At 42.9% G+C, this 26508-nt stretch overlaps 2 protein-coding genes across 2 annotated transcripts; one reads left to right on the forward strand and one right to left on the reverse strand.

The window, feature by feature from the left end:
* Positions 1–37: 37 nt before the first annotated feature.
* On the forward strand, positions 38–14476 carry zbtb45 (zinc finger and BTB domain containing 45). The gene is made up of 6 exons (XM_069689461.1): positions 38–213; positions 717–2058; positions 2435–2569; positions 6759–6899; positions 10009–10282; positions 12314–14476. Exons 1-6 carry the CDS (start codon positions 101–103, stop codon positions 12730–12732), a joined length of 2424 nt encoding a protein of 807 aa, XP_069545562.1. The 5' UTR covers positions 38–100; the 3' UTR covers positions 12733–14476.
* Positions 14477–19461: 4985 nt separating this feature from the next.
* dla (deltaA) lies at positions 19462–25955 on the reverse strand. Its single transcript, XM_069689463.1, has 11 exons — positions 25430–25955; positions 24985–25287; positions 24639–24699; positions 24300–24557; positions 23184–23244; positions 22949–23079; positions 22177–22346; positions 21640–21856; positions 20769–21549; positions 20558–20666; positions 19462–20446 (listed from the first exon to the last, which is right to left on the reverse strand). Exons 1-11 carry the CDS (start codon positions 25496–25498, stop codon positions 20441–20443), a joined length of 2166 nt encoding a protein of 721 aa, XP_069545564.1. The 5' UTR covers positions 25499–25955; the 3' UTR covers positions 19462–20440.
* Positions 25956–26508: the final 553 nt, after the last annotated feature.

The raw sequence follows: 26508 nt of genomic DNA on the forward strand, positions 1-26508 counted from the left end.
TGGAACCAGCAGCCAAATATTTCGGTGGCGACACGTTTTATTTTCCAGCCCGTGCTACCCCCACTTTCCGTGCGCCTGTTTAGCAAAGGTAGCAGTCTAAATGATCTTTCGATATCACGACATCGGCCACCCACTGTGCAGGATTGCCAAACACACCGACCCGGGGAACAGTTGCGCTCGCGCACGGCACGTGCTGTCGTTTGTCCAAAACAGGTGCTACAGATGATGCACGCGACTAATTTGATGCTTAATTAGTAGCTGCTCAGCTATTACCGATGTCATCCTAAGTTGTATTAACAGGCTTGAAAATGACATTTGTCAGTGAAGAAAACACGTACCAGAGCTCCAAACAAGGATTATTAGGATTGTCGCTATCAATTAATTAATTACCTATTCAGGTTGCAAAATATTCCAAAATAATGATGATGTCCATCGCAATTTTTCAGTTACCAAGGTGACATTTTAAAATGCCTTGTTAGGTCCATCCAATGACGTTCAATTGAAAATAATGCTAAACCAAGACAAAGTAGCATATTCTTGCATTTGAGAATTTTACTTTTATAAGTGACTCATTATCAAAATTGTTGGTGATTATTATTTTTTTGCTCATTGACTAATCAAGCCATTGATTGTTTCAGAACAAATGAAAACTCTTCATACAACTGCATGTTGTTTATTTATGTTTATCATGATTTATTTCAACACATTTTTAACAGACAGCGAAGCTGGTGGAAACCGTCTCTTGACATTACCTCTTCTCAGGACAACAAAGGCAGCTCCTCACACGTCACCACCACAGCAGAACAGCACTTTGGAACCTTCCATCAGACTCATGGCTGTTTGAGGGGACGCGGCCCCAACGTGGCCCATGCACTGTACCCGTTTCCCTCCCTGTCCTCCTTATCCCTCAAGCTGACGCAAAACCCCAGACACCTGCCCCCTCTCCCCCACCCTCACTCCCACCCCGTTCCCAGTGACTCTCCCCCTCCCGCTATGGTGTCCGGCACAGAGACCGTGCACTACATCCACCTTCATAATTCCAGCCAGTCGGTGCTGGAAGCCCTACGTACGCAGCGTCGTGAGGGCCTCTTCTGCGATGTGACTGTGCGGATACACGACGCCTCCTTGCGTGCCCACGCCTGTGTCCTGGCAGCCGGCAGCCCCTTCTTCCAGGACAAACTGCTGCTGGGTCACTCTGAAATCTCCGTGCCACCACTGGTGCCCGCTGAAACGGTGAAGCAGCTCGTGGATTTCATGTACAGCGGCTCGCTCGTGGTGCTGCAGTCGCAGGCCCTCTGTATCCTCACTGCCGCCAGCATCCTGCAGATTAAGACGGTCATTGACGAGTGTACCCAGATCATCTCTCAGAGGAAGGCAGCAGCAGGGGCAGCTGCAGCTGCAGCCGCAGCGGCAGCGGCAGCGGCAGGAGGAGCAATGCTTGGAGGAGTTCTACCGAAACAGGAAGAGCGCGGTGGGGGGAAAGGGAGAGAGAGCGGTGGCAGTGGAAGCTGTTCGGTTACTGGTGCAAGTGGAGGTGGGGGTTACGCAAACTTCTCTAACTTCATGGCTGAATGCGGGGCGAGTAACATGGGCGGGGGGTTGGGGGGTGCAAGTGTTAGTGTCAGTGAGAGCGGCCCGGGCCCAATGGATCAAGCCAACACTGTAAGTCTGATGGCGTTGGGCGACATGGGCCCCGGCGCCATGTGCGGCGGTGACGGGATGGGCGCCGGGGCCGGCACAATCCTCATGAAGCAGAGCTCCAGCTGTACTCAGGACGTCAGGTACAAGCTCCGAGACCTGTTGGCACAGTCGGCCAACGGAGCCGGCGCTAGTAGCACAGGGAACCTCTCAGCGGGCTGCAGCTCCGGTGTGGGCAGTGTGGACAGCATTGGCAGGGATAGCCTCCGTGGCAATACAACTGACCTCTCTGATGACCTTGTGGGGATAGACAGATACAGTGAGGAGGAGGACATGGACGGGAGAGAGCGGGGAAGAGATGGAGACAGAGACAGGGGGGCGAGCCACAGCCGCAAGCAGAGGCAGCCGCTAAGACTCCAGGTAGGGGGATAATGGGAAGGGTTGCTATGGTTACAGCTTTCAGGCATGCAGAGCTGCAACGTTTTCCGTTTCTTTCTTTTTATGCTTTTCCCTCTTCTCACACTGCATTGGCGTATATCGCTGAAATGTTTCTGCACTTACCACAATTGAATCTCGTCTCAACTTGAGCAGTAATTGCCTTGGTGATAATCTATGGACTTCTGCATATTCACTGTAGGTCATTCAACTTATTAGAACCTGTTTGAAGGGGTGTGGCAGGGTCAATGCAGTGTTGTTCTTATAGACTTGTCTGCTGCTTTTTAGCTCCGACCACTGTTGTAAATGTTTTTTGTTTTTCTTTGCTTCTCAAAACTGAAATGGACGTTTTTCTCTTCAGGTGCTGGGAGGAGAGGGAGTGGTGGTGAAAGATGAAGGGGTACAGGACACAGATGGCAACGTCTATGCCTTGGAGGATGGGAGACGGGATCAAGAGCAGGAGGGCTCCCAGGAATCCATGGCAAGCTTTGGACAGGTACATTCATTTAAGAGGTGAACTACAGCTTTCAGAAAAAGAAGGACTGATAAAAGAAAGTGTTTATACAATACGAAACCATATTAGAGCAGTAAAGTTCACTTTTATTGAATGTTTAAATAATTGATCAACGCCTACTTGCAGAAGGATGACATTCAGAGCTTATCACATCAGTCAGATCTGTTGAGTTCTGAGCCTTAATTTTAAGGAAACATTTTGGTGAACAGTCTGACATTTTTGTTCTCTATTATACTGAGCATTTCTGTCATACGTCCTGAAGTAAGTAGATGGGAAAAGATGTAGGAGCGGATTTATGCCGCAGCCTGCAGTACCCTGCAGACTACACAAGGAACATCTGCCACAGATGGCAGTCAGAAGGATTCAACTCTGTCTGTCAGTTTCCTAGAAATTGCTGCAGATAAAGTAATCATTGGAAATGGAATAGTCTACTCAATTTAGGAGGTTAAGACATTATGTTTTTCCTTCCAGGCACAGCAGGGGATCATCAACCCACCGCCGCTTGAATAATCTCATTTTCTGTCTTTGAGCAGTTGTTTTTTTTCCACACGACATGGTGTGAAGTAGATTCTTACTTTTATATTTCAGCACAGACTGTTTTTCTTATTTATCACTATACCTCTAAATTGCATTCCCTAAATGGTACGATTTTTCTATGCAAAACATTTAGTGTTCTTAGTAGGGCTGGACAATATGGTCAAAATCAGATGCCACAATATTTATACCCTGGAATTTTTTTATAAATGATCACTAATAATGACTAAGACTGTAATGCCAAATAATAGAACAGCTAGAACAATGTTGTAAGTTCAGAAAATGACATCATTTGACTGTAATGCAGCCTTAAAAACCAGGAAGAGACAACACTTATGCCATATCATGATCATACCATATCCAAAATCTAAGAGGAAATGTTGTCTCATTTAACACAATAGATATAATATTGATTTATTGCCCAGCCCTACCTCAAAAGGTAATTTAAATCTGCTCCATCAATCTATCTCAAGCTCTCTGTCAAAAATCAGTGGATGGGCGGTTAAAAATAACTAGAGTCCAGGCAGCAGTGTCATGTCAGAGGATTAAGACTGACTGTGGTAGAAGTAGTGCAAGTAAGCTTTTGCACTGGTTCTGGTTTCCTACTTTCAGTACAAGTAGATAGAGGTTCTATGGGATTGAGATCTGGTGACTGTGGAGGCCGTTGGAGTCCAGTGAACTCATTGTCATGTTCAAGAAACCAGTTTGAGATGATTTGAGCTTTGTGACGTGGTGCGTAATCCTGCTGGAAGTAGCCATCAAAAGATGGGTACACTGTGATCATAAAGGGACGGACACGGTCAGCAACAATGCTCAGGTAGGCTGTGGCGTTTAAACGATGCTCAATTGGTACTGAGGGGCCCAAAGTGTGTCAAGAAAATATCCCCCACACTTTACACCACCACCACCACCACCAGCCTGAACCGTTGATTCAAGGCAGGATGGATCCATGCTTTCATGTGTTTTACGCCAAATTCTGACCGACCCATTTGAATGTCGCAGCAGAAATCAAGACTCGTCAGACCAGGCAACGTTTTTCCAATCTTCTATTGTCCAATCTTGGTGAGCCCGTGCGAATTGTAGCCTCGGTTTCCTGTTGTTAGCTGACAGGAGTTGTACCCGGTGGCCTTCTGCTGCTGGAGCCCGTCTGCTTCAAGGTTCCACATGTTGTGCGTTCAGAGATGGTCTTCTGCATACCTCGGTTGTAACGAGTGGTTATTTGAGTTACTGTTGCCTTTCTGTCATCTGAAACCAGTCTGGCCGTTCTCCTCTGACCTCTGGCATCAACAAGACATTTTCGCCCAGAGAACTGCCGCTCACTGTTGCCGCTATATTTTCTATTTTTCGGACCGTTCTCTGTAAACCCGGGAGATGGTTGTGCGTGAAAATCCCAGTAGATCAGCAGTTTCTGAAATACTCAGACTAGCCCGTCTGGCACCAGCAAGCATGCCACGTTCAAAGTCACTTAAATCATCTTTCTTTGCCATTCTGATGCTCGGTTTGAACTTCAGCAGGTCGTCTTGACCATGTCTACACGCCTAAATGCATTGAGTTGCTGCCATGTGATTGGCTGATTAGATATTTGCATTAACAAGCAGTTGAACAAGTGTACCTAATAAAGTGGCCAGTGAGTGTACAGATAGATAAATAGATACCTTATTAATCCCGCAAGGGGACATTTTTTTCCCTACAGCAGCATTTATAGGTAAAGGGTAAAAGCAATAAAAATAACTGAGTAAAAAATATTAAATATAAAAATGCACAATATATACAATACAAATTTAATAATATTAAATTAACTAAACAATAGTGCAAAGACTTAAACAAACAAACAACCAACAGTGTTATTGATTTTGCCAGAGGTGATTTCTTGTACAGTCTTATTACAGCGGGCAGGAATGACCTCCTGTATCGGTGCTTGTGGCAGCGGAGCTGGGTGAATCTGTTGGAGAACGTGCTCTGCTGTCCCTGCAGCAGGTGGTGGAGAGGGTGGTCAGGATCATCCAACATGGATAATAATTTCTTCAGTGTCCTCCTCTCCACCACCTTTTCCAGACTGTCCAATTTGCAGCCAATTATGGAGCCGGCCTTGTTAACCAGTTTGTTAAGTCTGTTGGTGTCGTAAGTAATGTTTGCCTCGTTATCAAATCAAGAACCAAAGTAGCCAACAGATGCTTTTGGCTTTTTCTGTCTGAAACGAACCCTCGCCGTGTGTGTGTCATTGCGCCTTTGAGGATGTACCCTCCATGTTTTCAGGTCTGCCAGCTCTGCCTGCCTCTGTCTCTTTCACCACACGCCCATGCACAGATCTCTGACTCTCTGATTAGGTTTTGGTTGGTGTAACAGGCCGCAGGACGACCCAACTTTTGAAACCTGGGTCGGTAAATTGTGTTAACAGGATATGACCACGTTTTAATTGTGTTGTTGGTCTAAATGCATGTATGCTTACGGGTGGACATGCACCGGAGAGCATATCCTGTGTGTGAACATACAACATGCTTCTGCCAGTTAAGAGTTCACAGTGAAAACACTGAAAAACTGAGTCTTGCCATTTTTATAAAACATGATTGTGTGTATTAGGATGCCAACATTAACATTACAGAACACAGCCTCAATTAGAAGATTAGTGTAGCACTGAATCTTAACTGAAAGCCATGTCTGACCGAAGATTTCACCCTTGTGAATTGCTCGAATTATTATAATTTGTTTTATTTCAACTGGTCTTTTAATCAATAGTTTTGACAGTTACATACCCTGAGTGGTTGGATTACACTGTGCAAGTCGATCTTGTCGACGTCTATAGTCATGCTTGTGCAAGCAAAAGCTTGTAAATACAAAAATGGGGGACGTACATAAAAGAAGAGGTGTAGGGTAGAAGAAATTATTTTCTTCACATATGCTCACACTTGTTCAGGTTAACGCGTACTATGATTCACCTGAGCAGGAATTTCAACTGCGTTTTTCAGTCATCTTTCTCATGCTTGTCTGATATAACCCAGCTGTCGACACTGGTGGTGTGATTTGCACAATGCCTTCTGTGTACTCTCGGTGTTAGAACACAGAGACAGACAGGCTCTACACCTATAAAGCAGTTAAGTGTTAAACATAGAGATCGACCAACATTGGATTTAAAAGAGGTTCGGAGAAGTAAAAAGCTCAAAGCCAATTAATTGGTTGATATCCCCCCCCCCCCTATTAAGTTTCAATAGGAGGTTGTGATTAGCCGGTGAGCATAGTCTGGAACACACACAGCACACTCCCATGCACACCCTGAATGACAGGGTTGGAAAAAGATACACAGAGCCGGTAAAAACTTGGATTTTTTTTTTTTTTTTTTGATGGTTCACTGGCCGACTAATGTGGCAGCCCGGGATTTGTCCCAATAATCCTAATGGCCAGCACACTACTGATCTCGGGTAGACAATGACATTCCCTTGACTTTTTGTATGGAGCCCAAGTGCAAACTGGTTTGACCGATTAATGGGTCAACCTCTAATTCAGCATCCAACACATCTGAAGGGGTTCAAAATACAGTATACGTATATATCATTGGAAAAACGGAACCGAAAACAACCCTTAAAAGCCAATGAATACCACCAAAATGTCAATATCAGTTATTTCTTTATCTGGCTTTCAGGATTTCTATGATGAACAGGGGGTGTTTTCTGAGAGTTTCTGGCCCCAGAGTGAGCCTCCTCAAGCCATGGCTTTTAATCTCCGAGGAAGGGTCAACAAGCCTCTGACTCCGCCTCCGACCACACAGTCTATCAACAACCAGGTTGGTGCTGTCCGTGTCTTATGTCATGCATCCTGATTATATTTAATCTGTCCTGCAATTAGAAAATGGTGCTACAAATTTTTTATAGTGATTTAAGACTTGACAAGTGATAACAAAGTATGTACCAAAGGCAGTTACAGCTAGTGAGTATATTTAGCTGCAAGTCACACTACACCCCATTGCTCAGCCTAAATGAAGCCCAAATTTTTAAATCTTTTTGTTTTGTTTTTTGTTTGTATTAGCCAATATAATGTGAAAGCCAACATTAAGAGTGCCATCAAAGAATAATGTGTGGCAGGGATAAGCATGTCAAGCGTTAATACTATTCAGTATTCACTGGGAACTATTTATTTACTATTTATGTATTTGAAGACCCACCACACTTACACACACACACACACACACACACACACACACACACACACACACACACACACACACACACACACACACACACACACACACAGAGAGAGAGTGACAAATCCAATATGCTCATCTTTAATTTGATGCCAGCAACATGCAAATAAAAAGTCGGGACACGGGCGACAAAAGACTGGAAAAGTTGTGTAATGCTAAAAAAACCACCTTGTGGGATGTTTTACAACTACGTGGGTTAATTGGCAACAGATCAGTAACATGATTGGGTTTAAAAAGAGCATTCCGGAGAGGCGGAGTCTCTGACGGGGAGAGGTTCACCGCTCTGTGAAAGACTGTGTGGGGAAAATCATGCAACAATTTAAGAATAATTCTCCTCAACTTAAAATTGCTAAGAATTTGGGGATTTAATCATCTACAGTACATAATATCATCAAAAGATCCATAGATTTTGGTGAAATCTCTGTACACAGGGGACAAGGTTGAAAACCAATCATGGATGGCCGTAATGTTCAGGCCCTCGGGTGGCACTGCATTAAAAACAGACAAATTTATCATGGAAATCATTGCCTGGGCTAAGAAACACTCCCAAAAACCATTGCTGTGCACAAGGATCAAAGCTGCTTAAATGCTGGGTAAAACTACCATGCAAAGAAGAAACCATATATATAAACATCATCCAGAAACAATGACGCCTTCTCTGGGCCCGAGCTCATTCAAGATGGACTGAGGTCAAGTGAAAAACTGTCCTGTGGTTTGAGAAATCAAAACTTAACGTTCTTTTGGGAAATCTAAAGAGGAGAGGGACCATCCAGCTTATTATCTGCACACTGTTCAAGAGCCCGCATCCGTGATGGTACAGGGACGCATTATTGCACATAGAAGGCACCATTAATGCTGAACGATATATGCAGGTTTTGGAGCAACATCTGCTGCCATCCAGACAACGTCTTTTTCAGAGACGGCTTTGCTTATTTCAGCAAAACAACGGCAAACCGCATTTTGCACGTGTTTCAAAAGCATGGCTCCGTAGTAGAAGAGTCAAGGGGCTAAACTGCCCTCCCTGCAGTCCAGACCTGTCACCCATTTAAACAAAACCTGGCGCATCATGAAATGAAAAAGGAGACCCTGAACTGTAGAGCAGCTGACGTCCTATATCGGGCAAGAAAAGGACATTTCACTCTCTAAACTCCAGAAACTGGTCTCCTCAGTTCCAAAACATTTCCAGAGTGTCGTTTGAAGAAATTGTTGCATTCTGTTTGTATTTACATTTTACACAACGTCACAAACCTTTTTGAAAACGAGGTTATAAAAAAAAACCCACACTGAGCTCAGAACAATGAAATGATGTTAACATCTGCCAACACAATTTGATTGACAGGTGTGTCAACTTTGAAAATGCAAAAGAGGCCTACATTTGCTTTTACATTTTTGTAAAGTTGATAGACAAGTGTGAAAAGGTAATTGCCACCAAGATTGATTTCACCCTTGCACAGTAATAAATGAACAATAAAATGGCAAATTCAGTTAGAATTTTCTTTGTCTTTGATCATTTTCTTTTTTAAATGTAATTTTTTAATTTAAATGACTAATTTTAGAAGAGAAATATAAAAACTAAATGCTAGTTTGTTAATTATACATATAATTATGGTTATTATTGTACTTTTTATAGACATGCAATATTGTGCTTCGCAAGAAATTTAAAAAACCTGTAGAAAATTAGAAACACTAAAAACAAGAGAAAAGGGGTTAAGATTCAGAACAAAAACGAAAGTTTATAATACATTAAAGAAAAAAAAAATTGGCTGCTGCATACCTTAACTTGAAAATGTCATCTGGCATCAAGTGGACATGAAATAAAAACAAATACAAAAAATGAACAATGCAATTACAGATCATACTTTTTAAAATTTCACACTCGTATTCTTTTTCACTTTTCTCGAGGACACGACAAACAAAACAAGGGCAAAGCAGCTTGACTTTAATGGTATACTGGAAACACGAATGAAAAGCAAAGAACTAAATAAACAAAACAGACATTTACGAGGAGCGATCAAAAAGTTCCAAGGGTGCTCCTGTTTCGCTCGAATGAAGCTCAGCACCGTGACACGCACGGAGCAGGAGGAATCTATAACCTCCCCGAGTGAGTAAACCACGTTACCTCGCTCGATCAAATTCAGCACCCGAGTTACGCATGCTTGTGTGAGCGCTGGTCTGTGCATATTTTCAATTTGGACTTGGACCTGAATCTTGAGCAGAAAGCGCACATCAGTGTTTTTGGGGAACAGATCAGAAACAAACTCTAAGCCAAATCTGCCCGGCTCATTGCTTCATTGTTGTAGATTTATTTAAAGCATTTCCACGGTCTCCGTTGAAGATTTTGCAGAGGTCGACACAAAATGTGATGAACGACGTATGCTCTCTGCTCATGTCTACGGTGAAATCGCAAATACGCACGGACCGCTGCTCAGGTGCTGGTTTTGATCTGGCAACGCAACATGGAATAGTTCCTCATGAAGGTTGTAGCTTCCCCCCCCGCTGCGTGGACATCAGAGTGCTGCTCTCTGTTGGTGCAATATGAACAGCCTCTGAACTTTTTGATTGTCCCTCATACAGTTGCTCTCCCCCCCCCCCCCCCCTCCAGTGACCCTGTTCAGGATAAAGCGGGTATAGATAATGGATGGATAATGTCAGGATATCTACATCCACAACTAACAGTCTATGTGTTCCTCAGCTTTTGTTCCAGTACCCAGTGAGCCAGTCGCAGCCTGCTCCGTTCTATGTGGGCGGGCCCATGGGTGGGATTGACAACATGGGGGGTACAGAACCGAGCCAGCAGGCTCCGCCCCCAGCGCCAATGACCCCGGCCCCACCTCCCTCCACCTCCTCTTGCTCCGCGGGACCCTCCCCTTCCTCCCAGGGATCTGAGACCTCGTTTGACTGCACACACTGTGGCAAATCTTTACGTTCCAGGAAGAACTACAGCAAGCACATGTTCATCCATTCTGGTAAGTTCACTTCACACAGTGATTAGCCAGCTGTGCGTAGGTGTGCTGGGTTAGATCTAAGTGGCAACCAACATCGTCACCCATAGGTTCATGAACGGCCGTTATGAAGCCTCTAGTTCGGATTTTGGCCGGCATCGTTTTGCTAGTCCCGAGCAGTTTGGAGCTGGAAGTGACCATATTTGGGCGCGCATGGGCATGCGGGGATCTGACTCAATCTGATTTGAAACCCGGCGACAACACGTCCCGCCCACCGATAACCGTAACCTGACTGCACCACAGGCCTGTCAATCAAACAGACGCATATTTTTGAAGCTTATTTTCTAATTAATGACGAATTATTTTCCGATGGACTGCCAGAAACTTTAGACTATAGTTAACAAAAACGAAATAACTCGGGTGGGAAATTTTATTGACTGAGAATTTGATAAGACTGGTTGAATGGCAGGTTACGGAGCCGGAGGCTTTTTGAAGCCGACCTGTAGTGGCACTCTGTGGTATTGCGGCCTAAAGCACTTCCACATCGGCCTCATTGTTCAGACCCGGAAGCTACGAACACTTTTATATACAATCAATAGTTTTGGTGTTTGTTTGTTTTTCATCACAACCATTTCTGTCACTTTTCATTGAAACAACAGAGTATAACAAGAATACCACAAGGAAAGACTGAAAATGTGCAGTTATCCCGACAAACAATAAACAACATCACATTTCCACTTTCTCTATGATTGCACCTCATAGTACTGACTAGTAGTCAGATCGTACAAAACACTTCTTGTCTTAAGACGGCCCTTCGTCTCACAGTTTACATCAACCTTGTTTTATACTTTTCTTGTTTGATCGTTTTATTTTTGCACACCGTGGTACTGTGAGAAACAATATTTCGGTCTCTCTGTATGTCTTGTACATATGGTGGATTGACAATAAAGTTGACTTTGACTTTTTCCAGTACCAGCGTTGTTCTGTTTTCAGTACAAAGCTCTAAAAACTTTGTAAGCTACCCGTGCAGCACAAAACAGCAGACTGACTCAGTCAGCTGTTGAAAATAGTATTTTTCATCAATGTAACATTTCAGGAAGCCCTTTAGCTTCACGTGTTCGATATTCCGTGTAATTTATTATTGATTATATGGGAGAACCTCTTTGAACACGTCTAACCTCAACAATCAGCAACACTTGCATTGCAAAAGCTTTTTGAAGTTGATTTATCTATTTGATTGTTAAAAGGGATTTATCTAATTTTTCACAAAAATGATTTTAAAATAAGGGTGCTCCGATCTATCGTCCACTGATCATGGTCATCCGATATTAGCTCTAAAAAGTTTGATCTGCGGTCTCTAAAAAGGCCGATCCGAGGAGCTCATCACGTTACGTAAAACTCTCTGCACGCAGCTGAATTGGTTTCACTGGCTTCACCTGTCTGGCAGTTCATCCAGGTGTCTGATAAAGTTTTTATTTTTATTTTTAATAAAAAAGGATAAAGAGAGATATTTCCCCGACGCACTCAAGCTCCTCATACGTGGGCTGCTTTCTGACAATCTGGCTGCTGAACCGCCGCAGCAGAACGGTGACGTAAGTTCATCCTAAGAACCCGAAGGATGCAAATTGCATCCAAATTCCCGACCCTTCTTCCCGGTTGAATTGCGCAGCACGTATTAATCAGAGAGAGAGAGATGCGGTGCATTTCCTGAAACTGTACGACTGGAGATTTCCACAATGTCAGTGTCTCGTCTGTGTGACAAAGCCTTTCAGAGATAATCCACTTTGAGAAAAGTGCAGATTTCCTCGTGTGATATGTATGAAAATACATATAATAAACATTACTAGATATTTAATGTGCCTAATTTAATCAATTTAATTCACTCTCCACGTGGAGAGAAGAAAACTTAAAAAGTAATTCAGATTTATTGACAAGACTGCTTTGGGTGTGTGTGTGTGTGTGTGTGTGTGTGTGTGTGTGTGTGTGTGTGTGTGTGTGTGTGTGTGTGTGTGTGTGTGTGTGTGTGCGCGCGCGCGCACCTATCTGCCCCTCCAGGTCAGAAACCTCATCAGTGCTCCATCTGCTGGCGCTCCTTCTCCCTGCGGGACTACCTCCTCAAACACATGGTGGTGCATACCGGCGTCAGGGCCTTCCAGTGCACCATTTGCGGCAAGCGCTTCACCCAGAAGAGCTCGCTCAACGTGCACATGCGCACCCACCGTGCCGAGCGCACCTTCCAGTGCAACGTGTGCCACCGGGCCTTCACCCACCGCACCTTGCTGGAGCGCCACGCCCTGCAGCACGCCCACCACGCCCCGCAGACCGCGGGCCCGGGCCAGGGGCGCGGAGCCGACATGACCTCACCGACCAAGCACAGTCCTCCAGCTATGGGAGGGCCCTCAGGTATGGCTGGCGCTGCTGGCATGGTTGGCAGCATGGCCAACATACCCAGCCACGGAGCTTCCTCCACCTAGAGTGGGGAAGGAGGTGGGGGGGGTGGGGGTGGGGGGGTTGTTAGTGAGCCCATTCCTTGAACCAACACTGATTTGGTCCTGACGATCTTGTTGATCTTTTGTCTCGGTGGGAAGAGCGCCTGCAGGTCCCCATCAGTTCCCATAGCTCACCTTCAATCAGGGTTCCTACAAACGGCTGGAAGACCTCCCCATAGAAAATAATGTAAATTCAAAAGGTGTTTTGAAGTTGCACAAAAATCTGGGAAAAGTTTGGGATGCGGGGGGAGAGGTTGTTTTTTCCAGAAACCTTAAATTCTTGTAGCCCTACTGTCATTTCCTGGTTAGTGACATTTGTTGCTGATAAAAGGAATTACTGTATAAGCTATAGAGTAACATCGCTAACAGTCACACACCTTGTTGAACGAGTCATCCAAAAAAAGTCTTTGTTTTTTTTAATGGCGAATTGTGTAGGAACCCTGTTTCAAAGAGACCAGAGAGTCGCCAAAGAGGAAAACAGAGCGGGGGTGAGGATGGGGAGGTGGTGGACGGGGTGGGGAGGGACGAAGATTCAAGTTATGAGGGGATGCGAGTTTGTGAAATTGGGAAAGGATGGGGAGGTAAGGAAGCCGGGAGGGGAGATTTGGTTCACCCTCAATTCACTTCATTTAAGTTCAGTCCTTAGTGTCAAACCTTCAAGTTCATAAAATCAAACACGTGAACACAACAAGGTTCGTTAACAACCCAATCATACAACCGCTGTGTAGCAATTTGTTCATCTTGACCTCTCGGCAACCGTTCACGGTACAAAACTATGAAAAAAGAAGCCATAATGTAACCGAGAACAGAATTTCTCCATTAGTTGAAGAAAGGATTTTGTATTTAAGACTTTATGTTTTGCTTTCTCTCCCGCACTAGCAAGTTAGCTTGATAACTATTTAAAGTTCCTATTGTTAGCATGTGATGAAAATATGCTCTATTTAATCTAGCTGTAATAACAGCAAAAAAAAATGTATCCAGCTTTTTTATTATCTTCTTTCTGGTACTGATCACCATCATAACATTCTGTATAGTAGTATGTGAATATACATTTGCTCTTACATAAGATGGCACCTCATTAGCTTACAAGCAGCTGGAGTTCTATATTAGCTATGTTGTGAAACCAGCCTTCCAAAACAAGTAAAATATTATTTTCTAAATACATTTTAAGCTTACATTTCAGTAAAATGATCAGTTTGGTCAATGGAATCCGTGTAAATCTGTTCACGTGGAAAAACCGACTCCTGAAGTTTCCAGTTGCGCTGCAGTGATTTCTGTTTTCTTATTAAGGTGTTTTTCATGTCGAGGCAAATACCTACAAGGTCAACACAGTGTTCAGGTTGGGTTTAGCTGTTGGAAATTCAGATAGAGAAACGCACATCGTCGGATATGTATTGTTAAACCGCTGGATGACGTGGCTCTCACATTCGTTCTCTTTATCTGGTTAAAAACACCGACTGAAATAACGCTCACAGCCAGATTCGGTGAAATACATTACCTTCCGTTTTAGTTCAAATGCACCTTAAGACCCCCTTTTGTCAAATGATTTTCCCTTTTTCATGTATTCTACATTTAAAGAAATGCACTTCTTGAATTAAATGAATTGAATTGAATGTGAATGTGAACCCGGCACTCATCACGAACAAACCACGGTGACAAAGACGGTTTTTGATGAATGAATCGACGAAGAGGGGCAAGTAGTGCAAACAGAGTTAGACTACAGCAGGGAGGGGGTGGTGGTGGGTGGGGTGGGGGGTGGTGGGGTGGAGTGGGTTGGGGGGGGGGGGGCATGATGCATAGCACCGTGAATGAAATTCACCATCATCCATCAGATGGCTTTGTAACATTTTCCACAGGCGCCACCGCTCGGCCCCTAGGATCATATACCTCGAACCAGGACGAGCCCCCGGCGGCTCAGAGGGACACTATTTTCTCATTCGAAATGTTTGGGAAACATTTCAGCATGTTTTACACACACACACACACACCTACAATTACCTCGGTGGTCCAAAGACAGGCATTATGCTTCACATCTTTAAGCTACATCAAACGAAGAAACAGTGAAAACAGAAGCAAAGATAGATCCGTTTCCTTTTTGAAAGCTTGCTAAAGTACTTCTATGTAAAATTCCTGTACATCACTATAACGCTCAGTTTGTTATTTGTTGCTCATGTGATTTTTTTTTTTTTTTTTTTTTTTTTTGATGCAGAAATAAGGCAGAACATTAAAAAAAAAAAAAAAAAAAACTAAAAAAAAAAAAAAAAAAACTTTTAAAGTGAAAGAGCCATTCAGAGGAAGTTAAACTTGGATGAATAACTATGACAAATCAATTACTATCATCAGGATTTTTATTGAGTGTTTGATTGTGTTTGTCTTTTGGGGCTCTGGTCAATAATAAATGGGAAGTGTTTGTTGCTTAAAAAAAAACAATAAAAGCTTTTCTCAGCACTATGAAAAAAATTTAACTTTTTAACATTTTAATAAAACTAAATTAATCATGAAAATGTACAATCACCCCGACAAGTTTTGACAAAGTCAAACTGGTGATAATGTTTATTATCACATTAATATTTATTACAATTTGATCTCTATGCACAATTAAGTTTGCACATCATGTTACTTAGACCTAGATGTTGTTGTCCCCTAAAGTATTTGGCCTAAGATTGTTTTTGTTTTCCTTTTGTACCACCTTCAAGGTGATCTTAAAAAGACCTTATACGTCCCTGCTTTTTGCTCATTTTCCTCAATGTTTGTTAGTCGAAGCATTATATGATATTCAGTAGTTTACTTAAGCTTTGTAACAGCCTTCTAATTGACAGAATTTTATAAGTGGACCTCCCTAAGACGTGAGACATTTTGAGCTTGAGAACTTTGCGAGTGATGAGATAATTTGACAAAAAAAAAAAAAAAATCACTTGAATCAAGACTTCTATTCATTTAAAAGAGTGAATCTTCTGAACTTCACTATAAATAATGACATTAAATGTCCCACTTAGATGTGGGAAAAAAATTGCTTATTTACACGGAGCAGGCCTGGCAGCGTGTGTTCATTGGCTTCTGAGCGTTGCAAACTAATTTGCAGACTCTGTAGTTTGTTTCTCTACTGTTGTGGATAAAAAAAAAAAAAAGACTTTTAAAAATGAATTTAAGAGAAGCTGGACTGAAACCCCTCCAACTTCTCGTTGGTTATAAGCTATATATAAATTTTTACGCCAAACCTTTGGTGCTTTTTTGGAATAATTTACCTCATTTGCCAGTTGCCAACACCGCGCTGTCATCTGGGTTGGTAAATAAGCAGTGTTGAGCTGTTTCAGAGGTTTGATCTTTCCTCAGCAGTGGAAGTGGTTTTGGTGCATTTTGTCTGAGGCGGACCCTTGTACAGTACTGTAATATGTGTGCTTTGAAGCCATGTCAGCGCATTGTAACGTACTGTGTTTTGCCTTTTTTTGTTTGTTTTCTGTTTTATTGAGGGATGATCATTGTTTTTCTACATTAATAATTCTTTAACAAAGGTTAATAAATATGTCAGAAGAAGAAACAGTCATTTTATAAAAAATTTAAAAAAAAAAATCACTCGTCATCGTAAAACTACATCTTTTATGTATAAAAAGACTAAAGGCATGATTTTAACTTTTTCTGAGAACTTAGATGTCGTACTCGATGAATTAATTGAATTTTAAAAATGAGTGATTTCAAAGATTTCTTTCTCCAAATAAAAAGTCTTCTATGGCTCCAGGCCAGATGCCCGTCCTGTTTCTGCAGTTTTTCCGACTCCTCTTATTCACGTGTCTGTACCTATCGTAGCTCAGGTTTACTGTCACTGTCTGGTGATCAAACATACAGTACCTAATTTGTATACGCATCATTTTAATTTGCAGCATGAGGCGTCAAAGTTCATGGTTGTTTGTGATAAACGTTGGTGGATAAATTCCTTCACACAAGTGCCAATAAGACAAACATAACAAATATAAACAAATCTTCCGTTCAAGTAGTGAACCACTGCCATACGATGCTATTTAAATATAACACTGGGTCATTATACGGAGCGATTATATATTCCAGTGTGGGAATATTATTACAAGTGAATTTCTGTGTAAGCAGAGTAGTCACTTCTAATTATTAGCCATTTTTAATGTAGTTTGGTACAGTCAATAATACTGACTAATAATAAAGCTGATAACATGTTTTATAATTATGTAAAACATTTAACAAGTAACTAAATGGTTAAGGATGTGCATTTATATAGTGCACTATCACCTTAGGCAAAGCAAGGCAAGTTTATTTGTATAGCACATTTCAACAACAAGGCAATTCAAAGTGCTTCACATAAAACCATTAAAATCATCAAAACAGGCAAAGGAAAAGCAAATTTAAAACATTGATCAAAACATTAAAAACAGTCATTAAAACATTAAACAAGCTAAAAAATAGAATGAAAGTTGCAGTGCAGTTTAAGAAATAAAATACAGTAATGAAATGCAGGAGATTGATCAACATCCTTGAATCTGGTTCAATTAAAGGCAGCAGCAAACAGAAAAGTCTTCAATCTTGATTTGAAGCAGCTGAGAGTCTCAGCAGACCTGCAGCTTTCTGGGAGTTTGTTCCAGATATGTGGAGCAGAACAACTGAACGCTGCTTCTCCATGTTTAGTTCTGACTTTAGGGGTGTCTAAACACTTTACAGTTTGCTTCCCTTTCACTTGCTTGCACACATTCACACAGTAAAGACAGCTGAGCTGCCATGCAAGGTGCTCGCTTGCCATCGGGGCAATTTGGGGTATTGGGGTAAGTAATTTGTCACTTTCCATAATAGATGTGAAGCAACCTTGAAATACTGATGCATTTGAAAAGCTTGCTGGGGCTATGAAGTCAAAGTTAGCATATTAATTACAAATTCACTTCAGAATTCAGTGTTTTATAGAACATATGGCAGTTTATTGTCATTGTAAAAATAAAAATGATTATTGAATGACAAAATAGGGTTTATACAAAAAAAACTGGCATTACACAGACTTCTATGATTCTGTTTTGAGATATTAAATAACTAATAACTAAAGTACATGCTGCAAATTTAAAACTGTTTAATTTTAGTAAGACTTGAACTGTACTGGAAAAATGATGAACAAGACAAAAGCTAACCTCAAGTCTTAAAGGACTAAAAGAAGACACAAGAAGATTAAACAAAAGAACGGTCTGAGAAAAGTAGCACATCCAAAAAAGGTCATTTAAAAAAAAAAAAAGTAATTTATGCTAGTTAATTGACTCGTCACTCAACTAAAACATAACTGAAATCATTTTGATTGAGACATTTTTAAGACATGCAAACAAATTCTCAGCTTCTCAAATGTGAATGTTTGCTGTTGTCTTCATTTACAGCAGGAAACAGAATATGTTTGTTTTTGCGACAATTCAGATGTGTCAACATAAATGATGATGGACATGTTTTACCTTTTACAAACAACTGTTAATCGAGATTCAGGAATATATCTAGCAGACTCAATAATCCAATTAGTAGTTAGGAGCAGCCTTTTTCCATAATGTGCAGCTTTTACAGTCGGGTCGCGATGTCAGGTTAATAAAGGATGCTTTTTTTTTTTTTTTTTTACCTTCCATATAAATGAAGCAGTATCAGAGTGGCTCTTGCTGTGTGATTTTTGCACAACAGTTTGGTCCTCAAAAGCTAAATCCCTGTGTATTATTTCAAAAGTGTAAACTGACCTTCCTGTATTCCTCAAATTGTTGATTTAACACTAGTTTTTTTTTTTTTTTTTTTCACATAAAACAAAATTCCTCTCTGGTGTTCTCTTATCTTGGCCATTTCTCATAAATCCTAAAAACAAAAAAAGTATCGGGAAGACGATGTTAAAGCTGTCTTGAAGGCCCATAGATAATCTTTTTTCTGCAGCTCAGGCCTTTGAAGGTCTGGCTGGTCGTGGCTGAACTCTGGCCAGAAGGCATCTGTTACTCAACAACATCTGTTCCTGTTACTCTCTTTCTCCCAGCATGCCGAGGGACACGCAGGCTCTCCCAAGGGTGGCCTTTTGTGTGCCCCATTGTCAATTCCATCATTGTCTGCAGAAGTCTGTTCCCATAATGCTGCGGGGTTATAAACCCCTTCAGAGGCCAACTCTACTGGGCTGATGATTTACAGTTATTTGTGTCTCAACACAATTAGTGGCTTTGTGGGGCAATTAAGAAAGAAAACTAGGGGGAATTTAAAGAGGTCGTTGTGAGGAATCATAAATGTGTTATTTTAAACTGTATGGTTGCTGTGTTCGGATATGGTCAAACTTTGCTGCTGGTAAAAGGAAAAGCTTTAGACATTAGCACTGAAAACGCCATTAAAGTTGTTTTGGTGGAAACAGGAAGAGTGGAAAACTAAAACCCAAAGTGTTGGAAGTCCAGTAGGCGTTACTTTACAGTGATCTGTATTTTAGAGTTATAAATTACCTGACTTGTTCTTTAGGAGGAGAAATAGGAGTGGTAAATCTAGCGTAGGGACATTGTTTTTTTATGAATAGGCCCCCTCTCCCGTCTCCAGGGAGACACTTTCAACTTCTGGCAGTAGCCAACAGTGTCGGCATAGAAAAGCCCACTATGGGGTCGCCAGGGGAAGACAACAGATGTTACTGATTAACTTTGCTCACAGACCCCTAAAGAAGTGTTTTTCAGAGTGCTTGCAGATGGACAAAACAAAAGTTGGATGCAATTAAAATTTCACATTTAGCAATATTTATTTGGAAAAATAGTCTTGGCTAATTCCTTCATTCAAAAACGGTAAAGGAAACAGTAACATAACAATTTGTACAGTACAATCCCTCTTAAATAACATTTTCTTTTAAAAAAGTCCCATTGACCTGAAGTGCCTTTGCAAATATCATCAGTAAAAAAGCAACTTAAATAATCATAACAAACATCACAAATATACAATACAAAATAAAAATAACACAAAATCATTAAATTAACTTAAATTAAATCATAATTTTAAATCATAACTTTTTTCTTGTTTTTTTTATTTATTTATTTTACAAAAGGACAATCTGTATCAAAAAGCAACATTTAAAAAAAAAAAAAAAAAAAAAAAAAAATCAGGACACTGTCTTCATGTCCCGAAAAAGAAAGGAAGAAAATAACAATACTATGTCATAAATGGTTTGGAGGGCTTAAGGAAGAACACGCACTTCAGTTAACACAGTGATCAAGTATACATACAGTCTTCGCAGGTGTAGTGATGGGTGCACAGCCCATGTGAACAGCCTTGTGAAGAACAGGCCAGTATGGCCAAACATCCACCGTTTGATGCAGTTCCTGCGCTCAGCAACAGCGTGTGGGTTAGAGAAAAGGCCTGGGTGCAAATGTTGCAAAAACAAAACTCGCCACGTGACAGTGTTCGTGTATATTTCTCTTTATACCCACACTTCCCAATAAACGGCAGAACAGAAAGCTAAGTGGCAGTTTACTTTCAACTGTAAACTTTTCTTTTATACCCTGCCAGTTCTCATCCCACAGGCCGTCGCTGCCTGCGCTTAGTTTCCAGTAGAGAACCAGCTCACTCTGAATATCAGTTAAACGTCTCAGTATCAGCAGCAGTCTCAAGGTGGGACACCTCCCCCTAGGGTTAGAGCAGCATCTGAAGGAGCATAAAAACTCTCCCATAGAGCAAAATGAGCAACAGGCAGCCCATTGGTGGCTAGTTACACCTGGAGACACAAAAAAGAAGAAAAAAAACTTTAGTAATTGTTGGCCAAATGACAAGAACAGAAATCTGATTTCCATTGACAGGTTAACAAAATAAAACATACAAAACTCACCTCAGTTGCAATTATACATTCGTCCTTCTCCTCTGACATCACAAACACAGATTTGTACTTGGTGTCCGCACATGCAGACATTTCTGGTGCTTTCTTTTCTGATGCATCGCTTCAGGGGGAAAAAAGAACCGAGTTAGTTTTAACATTCTGATAGCCTCCTTTTTTTTTTTTATCAGTGTAGACTGTCAGCTTTTCAGTATCAAATATTTACCATTTTAAACGTTTGCTTCGTTTCTCCTCAAACTCAAATGAGTCCAGGGATTGGCACTTGTCCTCGCAGGCCGCCTCCAGCATGGCCTCTTTAGCCGCCTGCTCATAGTTGACCTCGTGTACAAGGTTATAGTCTGAGGGCGGATGGCGGCTCTTGTAGCTGCCCCTCCCCGGTGAAGATCCTTCATCTGGGTCACCGCTGCAGAAGTCCATCTTTTTGTTGATATTTTTGACGCCTGGCATCGGCATCACGCTGATCGCCAGGTCCCTGTCACTGCGGTGACAGTTGTTGGTCAGGTTATTTATTGTCTCTCCTTCGCCAACAGTTTCTACTTGTCCACCACGCTGGACTTTGGATCGGAAAAATCCAACCAGAACAGCACACCCTGCCAGTAGCAGCAGCACCAGGGCCACACCGGACCCGACGGCCATCCAGGGCACTTCTGACCCGCGGATCGCAGCGTGCTCTGGAAGCAAGAACTGGCAGTTTCTGCCACCATATCCAGGAATGCATGCGCAGACGTAGCGGTTGTTCCTCTCGTGGCAGGTGGCGCCATTGTGGCAAGGATTGTGTTCACAGCGGCTGATGGGCGAGCTGCAGTTGCGGCCGGTGTATCCCGGTGGGCAGGTGCAGGTATAGCCGTTCAGACCCTCTTGGCACGTCCCACCGTTCTGGCAAGGGTACGCTGAGCACTCGTCCCCAGTGTGGTCGCAGTTCATTCCAGTGAAACCGTCTGGACACTGACACAAGTATGAGTTGACCAGATCCACACAGCGTGCACCTGAGAACAGAGACGAAGCCTGGCATTAGTGTTTGGTCTATGCGGTGCACAATTCTGTGAGACTACACTGTGCCAGTTAGTCTCTCCTACCGTTGGAGCAGGGGCTGGAGGTGCAGTGGTCAATCTTCTTCTCACAGTTGAACCCTGCGTATCCTGTAGGGCACTGGCAGAAGTAGCCTCCGTCAGGATTGTCAGCACAGCGGCCACCGTTGGAGCAAGGCCCATCAGCACACGTCATGGCACTCAGCTCGCAGTTGTTGCCATAGAAACCGTGAGGGCAAGTGCAGGTATATGTGTTTTCCAAATCCTGTGGGGAAAAAATAGAACTGGCTTGACATCAAGATCCGTCTTTCTACTGCATCTGCTAAAAAAAACTGTTCCCTTTTGAATTCCAGTATTCCAGGATGGTGTATTTGTTTGATTTTTTTTTTTTTAAACACTTAATTGTTTGGAAGCTTTGCTGGTTTAATGTGTAGTAAAGAGTTAAAACAGAAAACGGCGGATGAGAATTAAGGCATGTGACAAAGGTGCCAGATTGCATTCAGATATCACTGGCACTGAGCCACAGTTGACAGGATGTCCACACTCTTATTCCAAGTACATTTCAGAAGAGCATACAACACTTACAGTGCAGCTTCCTCCATTGCGGCAGGGGTTTCCAGCACATTCGTTGACCTGGATCTCACAGCTGGCCCCAGTGAAGCCAGGCCTGCAGGAACAGGTGTAGCTGCCCTGACCAGTGTTGCTACAAGTGGCTCCATTCATGCAGGGTTTGTGGTGAGTGCAGTAGTTGAGATCTGGAAAGACACAGCAGCACATGTGGATTAGCCACAGCACAACACATGGCAGGACGACAGCAGCGGCGACAGAATGTCTTTTGTCCTCGGCACACTTGACTATTTCTCTCCCTCAAGTGTTTTTTTGTTTTTGTTTCCTAGCCTCCTGTCTTTACTGTTCATTTCAAAACAACCACTTCTATTTTGTTATTTTCTGTTTTAAATGATGGCGAACCAGAGAGAAAACATCCTGGAAGGATCTTTTGCCAAACTATTGTAAAATATTTGGCCTTAAGAAACACTTTGTACACTTGCTGATGCCTTTGTCTCTCTTCCCACTAAGCAAGGTTTTGTTAAGTTTCAGCTGATCGACACCCAGCAAAAGATTTTGTAATTTACACTGTCAAAAGATCCCTGGGGTGCCCGAGCAAAACACTTTTCCTTAGAGTTGGCTACATGTGGCCAATGTTTCAACAGCATGTCAAAGACTTCCTTTCAACATATATAGTAAGGCAATATAGATATAGCCAGCAAACCACCAAATCATTGCTCTCTGGTTCCTTTCCTCTCTGTCCATCGTCATCACTCATGACCCCACACATCTCGTCAGACTCTCTCCTCACCTTGGTTGCAGAAGAGTCCCCCCCAGCCCTCCTGACAGTTGCACTGCCAGGGCTGCTGGCAGGTCCCGTGGAGGCAGCCCGGGTAACGAATGCATTCATCACAGTAGCGGCCTTTGAATCCCACTCTGCACCTGTTGTTGTCCAATTAGGAGGGAACACCGGTCAGTCCACTCACATTACTTCATGTGTCCCACTAATTAATTAATGCTTCAGTGAACTGGTGGAGAAAACTTACTTGCACTCTCCCGGTTTCTCACAGAAGCCATGCTCTTCATCACAACCCGGCAGACAAATCGCTGTACAGGAAGAGAAAGAGAATGTTTTAGACACACTGAGGCAAGAAAAACTGAAGTACAGGTTCTTAATTTAGATTTGCTTTTGAATATGAAAAACGTATTACCTAAATTCCAACAAAGTCATTAAAATAAAAGAAAGGAGTGGCTCCTAAACCCATTAACTGTTACCTTAAACCCAATCTCCTTATCACCGTGGAAGAATTTTCTGCTTAACATAGTGCAGAGACAAAGGAGGGAGTGTGTGAATGTGTGTGCCCCAGAGTGCACACACACACACACACACACACACACACACACACACACACACACACACACACACACACACACACACACACACACACACACACACACACACACACACACACCCCCTCAAACCACCCTCCTTTTTTCTTCTTCGCTGCGGGTCAAAACTCTTTTATTCATTCTGTGTGCGTACACACACACACACACACTCCCCTTAATGTCTCGGATTGGGGCAGATAAGAGTGGACAGCTGGCGAGTGTGTTGCCAGTGCGCGACAGCTGCTCCATTGTCTCCGCTCTGCCGGCAGCTGCCCACTTCAAACAATACCTCCCCTGCATCAGCCAATCAGCGCCCGCCCTACTCATAGAGTAACGAATCGGAAGGTAGCATGTAAATTTATGGCACGCGTGAGATTATTCCCAAAAACTTTCCTTAGAATAAATCAAGTGGTCGTGTGTGTGTGTGTGTGTGTGTGTGTGTGAGGGAAAAGGAGGGGGGAAAGGGGGTGCGCGTGGTGTTTACGCACAAGTTGCCTTCTAACGGCACTCAGAGATCTGACTAGAGTTACGTGGAAATCAACTTTTGAAACTTTACATTTCATTCACTTAAAACAAATAACACTCATAAATCACCACCAAATCTGTTTATGTGAAGTTTGGTATTGGTTTATCTCCATTTTTATTCTCAATTTCTGATTTAAACCTAGTTTTGTAAAAGTATTTTTCACGATTATCCTTTAAAGTTCCCATAATGCGTCCAATACACACGCACGAACATACTTCTACTACAGAAACAAACTTGGGTAACTCACGTTCAGTGCAGTAATGTCCCTTCCACCCTGCGTCGCACACAATCTCCCCGCGCTCTCCACAGGTGAAGTGGCCGAAGGCGTCGTCTCTCGGCCGGCAGAACACCGAACAGCCGTCCCCGTAGTAGTGCTCATCGCACACGAATCGATAGGAGTACTTGAGTTCGGTCCTTCCTCCGGTGTGCAGGTCCTGGGACCATTCCTCTCCCACCGTCAGATGCCTCTGGGTGGTCATGGTGCTGATAACCCGGTCTGGGTTCTCTAAAATGTTTATGGTAAGGCAGGAGGTGAGCGGTTTGCGTAAAGTGCGTAAATGTGAGGGAAATTGGGTTTATTTCCTACCTGTGGAAAGGTCGTCTTTGGAATCGGTGTGCAATGCTTCAATGATCAGCGAAAAGGTCCCCTGGGAACACAAATGGCTTCGTGAGACAGGTGGCCAGCGGAGATGTGGCGATAACATCACGTAAAGGCCAGAGGCAATTGTGCCATACACTCACTGTGCTGAATGTAAAGTGCCTAACCTGATCCAGTGAAACTAAATACCTGAAAGCTTTGTGTGCTCTCAGCTCTTAAATTGTGGTCAGAAATCGTGCCGTTTCGCTTTTTACGCAGGGATTTACCAGAAATGGCGCGATAGCGCAGCCTTAACTCCTACTAAAGTGAAATTGAGACGAATAGCTGTATTTACCGGCCACGTGAAGCCGAAGTTAATCCTGATGGGGTTGGAGAACGAATTCTCCGGGATGACATCGGGGACCTGGAACGAGTTGGAGCCAAGGACGGGCGTCACAGCGCCACCGTAGGTGCATGGAGGCTCCGGGGAGGCGTTGGGCTGATAGTGCTTGAGACAGATCCTGAAGAAGGTTTTACATTCGCACTGCTGCTGAAAAGACGAAGCCAGGCCTCCTTTACAGCAGTTTTTGTTGCCCTGTACTCCCTTCTTGTTTAGAAACTCCTGCAGTTTCAGCTCAAACACTCCCGAACAAAACCCCTGCGGATGAAAACAACTTATCATTAACTATACTCACAGTGCCGCTTGTGTAATAATAGTGTGTGCTGTGGTGGGAGGGGAGGGAGAGAGGGGTGATGATTCACTGTTTGGAAGAAGAAACAAAAAAGATTTAGAAGCTCACCTGGCACAGCAACATGGACATGACGACAAGCGTCAGCAGGATGACGCGCCCCATATTTAATAAATACATAATAAATAATGAATAAATAAAGTAAAAAGTCTCGGGGCTCGGCTTGTCCTCAGGGTGCCTGCTCCTGTTCAATCCCTCTGAGGAAGATGCATTGAGCACGTTATGTTGCCTCACGAGGTTTTCTCATAAACTGCTGCCGATGTCAGCTACGCTTTCATTCATGTCCCGTTGAACCAAAAAGGGTAAATCCCAAACCTTTAAAAGAAAAAGAATATCACCAAACGAGATACGTGAACTTGTGCGAGTGCGCGGTGGGTGATTCAAAAGCAGAAGTCATCCAGTTCCGTTGAAAAGCGTTAATCCAGTGCTTAAAGAGGGAAAATGATGGGTTCCTTGTTTGTTGCTGCAAAAAAGTGACAAATTTGAGCTGTTTGAGTGAAGGTCTTGGTCTAACGCAAGGACAGATTTGTCACTGGTCCAGCATGCTTCCTTCTATCTCCCAATGTCTTTCCTCACTGTGAACTGTGCGTCTGTCTCCAGCAAAGGCCGCCTGCAGCCTGTTATATACGGCCTGACACATGCTATGGTAATAACATGCAAATAGACCCCCTCCTCCTTCTGCTCGACTTCACCTCCCAATCTGGCCCGGCTCTCCACAATGGGATCCTATGCAAGCACCCCAACAGCCTCCTTATTGCGCCTGTAGCACCACAGCACATACAGTGTTGATATCTGATCTCCAAAAGGGGTTGTGTGAATGTATTTTTGACCGAATAAGAAGTGAAACTTTAAAAGACAGCTGTGTGACTCCCACAGACAGACGACAATGCATTACTGTGGATATGACTTCAATTAATTTTCATTATGATGATAACAACAATTTTGAAGTTGTTGAAATATTTCTAAACATCTCGTTCACTGGTGGAATGAAGCATTATTGTGGTGGACCCAAAATTCAATGGGCTCACTGGGAAAAACACTGTTGTGTTTGGAGATCAGTTACCCCACCTATAAAGTACATGATTCAAGTGTTACAGTCAAGTTAGGAACATATAGAAACTCAACTAAAG

The sequence above is a fragment of the Brachyistius frenatus genome, unplaced genomic scaffold, assembly GCF_029030835.1.
Source record: "Brachyistius frenatus isolate BFR_SWC_R1_liver_20210118 unplaced genomic scaffold, ASM2903083v1 Contig_7, whole genome shotgun sequence".
NCBI classification, from domain to species: Eukaryota; Metazoa; Chordata; class Actinopteri; family Embiotocidae; genus Brachyistius; species Brachyistius frenatus.

Excerpts from the sequence above, each read along its gene's own strand:
- dla (XM_069689463.1), bottom strand. The coding sequence starts at position 25,498 with ATGTATTTATTAAATATGGGGCGCGTCATCCTGCTGACGCTTGTCGTC. Across the intron at positions 24,700-24,984 it reads ACTTCGGCTTCACGTGGCCG|GGGACCTTTTCGCTGATCAT; the intron begins GTAAATACAGCT and ends TTGTGTTCCCAG. Across the intron at positions 23,245-24,299 it reads GGGACATTACTGCACTGAAC|CGATTTGTCTGCCGGGTTGT; the intron begins GTGAGTTACCCA and ends CTTCCTGTACAG.
- zbtb45 (XM_069689461.1), top strand. The coding sequence starts at position 101 with ATGATCTTTCGATATCACGACATCGGCCACCCACTGTGCAGGATTGCC. Across the intron at positions 214-716 it reads CTGTCGTTTGTCCAAAACAG|ACAGCGAAGCTGGTGGAAAC; the intron begins GTGCTACAGATG and ends CATTTTTAACAG. Across the intron at positions 6,900-10,008 it reads CACAGTCTATCAACAACCAG|CTTTTGTTCCAGTACCCAGT; the intron begins GTTGGTGCTGTC and ends TGTGTTCCTCAG.